This window comes from Branchiostoma belcheri, unplaced genomic scaffold, assembly GCF_001625305.1.
Source record: "Branchiostoma belcheri isolate BF01 breed outbred unplaced genomic scaffold, Haploidv18h27 scaffold106, whole genome shotgun sequence".
In the NCBI taxonomy this organism is placed as follows: domain Eukaryota; kingdom Metazoa; phylum Chordata; class Leptocardii; order Amphioxiformes; family Branchiostomatidae; genus Branchiostoma; species Branchiostoma belcheri.
This window is the reverse complement of record NW_017802447.1, coordinates 742,460-747,721: the sequence shown is the minus strand read 5'-3', so window position 1 is coordinate 747,721 and position 5,262 is coordinate 742,460. Positions and strand designations below refer to the sequence as shown.

Below are 5,262 nucleotides of genomic sequence, written 5' to 3'. Positions count from 1 at the left end.
ATCATAGACAGTTAAAAGAGAATTCATAGTAAGTTCTTGAGCAACATAGTAAAATGAAAACGCCCTTGAACTTGTATAACTTGTGTTGTATGGTCGTTGGTCATTGATTAACAGATAATGAATGGAGAGAATAGGAACGCAGTTATCATTTTTTTCGTCATAGCCATGTGTAAAATACAGTCAGAAATAATAAAAATGACATATCTGACCATCGAAACCCCAGAAAAGTAATAAAGCTGACAGGATGGTGGGTGGAAATTTGCTTCCTACGGCAGCCGTGGGAAATAACTGTAGATACGAGGTCCGAAAGAATTCCCGTGCGCGCTACGGAAAAACAGGAGAATTACGATTCCTTATCTGACTTGTACTAATGTTCATAATCTGGCTAAATTCACAATTAAGAATGTAAACACAAATTCCTTATCTTATCTTACTTCTACTAATGAACATGATTATCAATGCGAGTATTTCTAGATGTCTGTAACGTAAGCCTTCTTTAACATAAATTACAACTTCTCAAAATTCACCAGTTGACGCTGTCTACAATGGTTTATCCACATCTACCAAGAGTATTTTCCCAGAACCATTTGATAAATTCTTAATGGCAAAGAGAACGAAGGACGCCACTGTAGAAATATAAAACTCAAGGGACGTTATGCCTATATGTAAACATTTCATAAATGCAATCGATGTTACTATGTATACAAATATGTATATAAATACAAACGGAGCCTAGAAAACAATCAATATGGTGATGAGGTATGCCTGCATCAAATTTGATAGATAAGTAAATGGAGGTCACTGACACTATTCAGTACAACTGCACCTTTTTTAAAGCCGAAAAACACAATATACAGTTACTGGCACTCGCCAGTAAAATGATGCTATTTCAAACCACAGAAATAATTCATAAAGGACGCGCGGCACCAGCTGTGCAAGCACGTTTTATGGAAGTTTTCTACATAAAACCGTGCTTTTCGTAAGAAGCATTATGCTGGGTATATACACAGTTAAAACACCACATGATGCCATGTTTAATGCCCGTGTAACGTATTGGTTTGGACCTGAAGAAATCATTTGAGAAAGTTCCATATCTAAATCTAAGTCTGCATCTAACGCCGTAAACTACTCATTTATACCATAGTATAGGAACAAGTACATTTTGCCATGAATATCATAATTACTTCAATGGAATGCTATTTTGCAGTATTTTATGGCAAGGATGTGTCTCTGGGATGCTTCTCATCTATTCTCATTCTCTCGAATTGGGCGTTGGAAGTGTGTAAATATTTCCGTAGCATGGATCAATGACATGATGTTTTCTGTGACTTCCTCAGATTGCAACCTGGTATCGGAGCCAAAAACGAACAGACCAAAGCAAGGACAGAAATCCAGACCGTCTCCTCCCTCACCCCACTTAAGGTACGTCTGTTGTTTCATAGATTAATACACAATTGCTAAAGTTCTGCCCATTTGTGTATTGAAAATCAAGAAAAAGTTATTCTAGAAATTAGAGCCCACTATACAAAGATACATGATTACCTGTTTAGTGACATACATCTAGACAAAAAAATATACACATATAACAAAGGACGAAATATTTACATACGTAATGTTATTATCTAGCTACGATATAATTGAAAAGAAACTGTGAATTCGTCTACACACTTACAAAAAGAGAAGAATATTCTAGATATAGATATAGTCATGATATCAAGTCATGTATCGTATTAAATTTGAAGTATCTATAAAAATACATTTAGCCCCCGTTGGGCATGGACAGGCAATAAACTTCATTGTCATTGTCATTGCCATTTATTCTACTCAAGTGAAGGCAACTTCAAGTGAAGGCAACTCCACATGAAGTACTAGTGTATTCACCGCTGTTTCACCTTGTATTGCTGATTGGCTGATTTGTTAACGGTTTGTGCTGACGTCACAGAAACGTTATCACTGTGGGTAGAGACTCTGCAGTAACAGTTAGAAGCTTATCATTCTTTTCTACGGCCACATCAATTTCAGCTGTTGGTTCTTGGATTTTGAAGACAGGTAAAAGTACTCTCATAGATTTTTTTTCAGGCCGTATACGTAGGGACAGTGGGTCGTTAACGTACTGTGTCTAGGGTATGGTGTTGGAAGGTAGAGCCCATCCCTCTCCTTCCACAGCCTTTTACATCCCCAACCGAAGTCACGTACCTATTTTGCACCTGGATTGAGTGAGGAAAGTCTTGTAAAGTGCCTTTCCCAAGCACGTAACATTTTGCCATCTTCGACGCTACTAAGACGATGCTGGACCGAAAGATAAAGTTGAAAACATGAGTCGGGGGGGGGGGGGGGAGGCCATACCTTGCAACATACATGTTCAAGGTTCAGTGTACTCATTTTAAATTTTTTCTCCAAATATTTTCTTACTTTCTATGACACACTGTTCTGAAAATCTTGATTTATAATATACGGGAAACAATTATTTAAATTGGCACGGTCTGAATAAATCAAATATGATAGAAAAAGGACTGCAGTCCTGAAAATGCCTGACGTAGATGAGCCGTTTCTATATAGTATAAAGTTGCTAACAAGTAGCCAATGTACGTTGACGTGAAGGCTCGGTGAATCATGTGCCCATAACTGTGTCGTAAATGTCTTGCAGAAAACATCCCGCCATAAATGGGCACATAGCGTACAAGCCTCCGCTGTGCTTCATGTATGAGTTGTGTCCCCCAGGAAGACCGGCGTGCAGGTATGTGGCAATTTCAGAATTTAAAATCTACGAGCTAAGATCTTTGTACAGTAACTAACGTTCACAATCTGTGGCTTTTATTGAAGTTAAGGGAATATACGAAACATGATTTCTCGATACTTGGTACACTGTAGTGTGTATCTGGGTTTTACTTCTTGTTAGAACACGCGATTGATATCTCTCACACACGCCACTCAGTCGTAAAAGACACACTTTAAAAGCAACAATACCATGGTAACGGTACCGACCGAGAGATATATATCTAGGACCACCTCGTAAAACTAGAATATTATGTTTCGCTGACGCAAAGACCACAGGCCCACGCATCGCTGACTATCTAGGACCAATCCATGACTGTATCTAAAGGGACTGTATCTGCCAATATCTATGACAATAACAAGACCAAACGTACATTGTAAAACCCTGTATCAAATACCACAGTTGCTATTACTGGTGATGAGTATAATGTAGGATAGACATGATTATGATAAACGGCTATATGAGAATTCAAACCCACGGCAAGGTCATGCCCTGAGCCTTGTAGATCTATACTCACGATTAGAAGATGAATGTATCAGATATGTATCTCTTTCTTTCTTTCTTTCTTTGGCTTCAAGGTTCGCACCATCTCACGGTTTCCACGACCACGGGCCTCCGCCGCCGCTGCTGATTGGTCCGGCGATCCCCAAGCGGCCACGCCTTGGTCCTCCTCTGGCGGTGGCCATGCGGAGAAGCCAGAGTCGCATGATTCGACACACGAACATGTCAAGTAGGTATCTACGTAGTTGGCAGAAGACCGTCCTGAAGCCCCCCCCCCCCCACCCACCTCTGTGAAAACATAGAAATGCAAATACTTGACATGCAGCCCCCCATTCATTGGTCGAACCGCTAATTACAATTCTCTCATTGGTTGAGCTGCTAAGTGTGATGGCATGCCCCGCCAACCTTCGTCAAAACATGGAAATGCAAATATTTGTTGACGGACATTCAGTCACTCTCTCATTGGTCGGACCGATAATTGCGCGTCTCTCATTGGTTGAACTGCTAAGTGTGATGTACATTTATGGCTCGGTGTATTGGAATGTAGCCTGGAAGATGAGCCAATTCTAAGGTGATCAAGAATTGATCATCTTAGGATACATGGGCTAGCATGGCAAACTGGTATTTCTTTCTATAAAATAGTTTTGCATAGATTTTTCCCAAAGTTTTTTTTACACACTACTGCCATAAGATAAGATGATAACCATCATCGATATTGCTGCTTGCACTATGTCAGCTTACTCGGGTCCATTCTCTATGTAATTAGCGACCTTTTTCATTGACTGAAAACCTGGATTTTTTTTCAAGAACAATGCCTGTTCACGTCATTACACACAGTACAATAATGACTGTTTCCACAGATGACGGGGACATTCTTATTTGCGGACGGTGCAAGCGGCTCTTCTCAAACATCCACCGGCTCCAGCACCATAAACTGGTGGGCTGCAGACCTCACGTCACCTGCGGCTGCAGGAAAAAGGACCTCAAAGTAGACGACTTCGCAGGTAATAAACTTTTACTGTTACAGTAGCTATGAAACCGGACGTAAGATGCTCAGAAACTCCATCAAGAAGTGGCCGGGAGTGTCTTCCGGTACATAAACTTGCAGATAGGTCAATGGGAAAAGCACTGTAGCAAAGGGGTGCAACGGCTTAGCAGGTAGGAGACAGAGAATTGCAAAGACAGTTCAGTTTTAGCTGAATGCGACAATGATGATAATGCCTGAACTTACATGAAGTGAATGGAGTTAACACGATACTGGTATTGGTGACTGTGTCTGGTAAAAGAATCTTTTTGGTCAATCAAAGCATGCTGTTAAGTCAGAGAATAGTAAAGCACGCAATTGTGAAGACACACACGACTTTCCTTCTAGACCCCCCCCCCCAGGTTCTCGGCTAAAAGTGTCCTAATATTGATGGGGACTATCGATTTGGTGGAACAAAGTTGCCACTAAAAACCGTCATTTTGCCCCATTTTTTCTTACAGGTGACCAGCCTCCCGCGTCGCTGTCCTGTGCGGAGTGCGGCCAGCCCTGCAGCAGCCCGTGGGAACTCCTGCAGCACGCCAGTCTGCAGCACGACAACACGATATACCTGCAGGACCCGGACCGGGAGGGGGAGGGGGGCCAGATCACGTTAGGGGACGCAGAGGGGTCTGAAGGGAAAGCTTCCTTGGAGATGGAGAGTGACGTCACATCGTCTGTCTCCGGAGAGAGCATGGACGAACAGATGAACGGTTTTGTTACCGACCTGAAACTGGAAACCGGCCGATGAGTTGGTAACAGGCCAATGCTACCTGTGTTATATCGGGGGGATCGGTAGGATGCAATTTGCGTCTCCTTAGCCTGTTGCACCGCAGTGTGGCAGGTCAACACGAGCAGTGAGATATTTTATTGTTGTTTGGTCGGCATTCTGTTGTAGCCAAGGTTTGTAGCAAGTCTGAGAAAGCCACGCCTTCAGCGCTGATGTTCAATGGTTCAAACTTCT

General features: G+C 42.0%; 1 protein-coding gene across 1 annotated transcript in view; it reads left to right on the top strand.

The window, feature by feature from the left end:
* The window catches only part of LOC109478091 (serine/arginine-rich splicing factor 7-like), a 17,052-nt gene extending 12,003 nt beyond the window's left edge, over positions 1-5,049 (top strand). The window contains exons 2-6 of the mRNA XM_019779576.1: positions 1,338-1,422; positions 2,648-2,737; positions 3,355-3,506; positions 4,138-4,281; positions 4,763-5,049. Coding sequence (XP_019635135.1) covers positions 1,338-1,422; positions 2,648-2,737; positions 3,355-3,506; positions 4,138-4,281; positions 4,763-5,049 — 758 coding nt within the window. The remainder of the gene's footprint in view (positions 1-1,337; positions 1,423-2,647; positions 2,738-3,354; positions 3,507-4,137; positions 4,282-4,762) is intronic.
* The last annotated feature ends 213 nt before the right edge of the window (positions 5,050-5,262 follow it).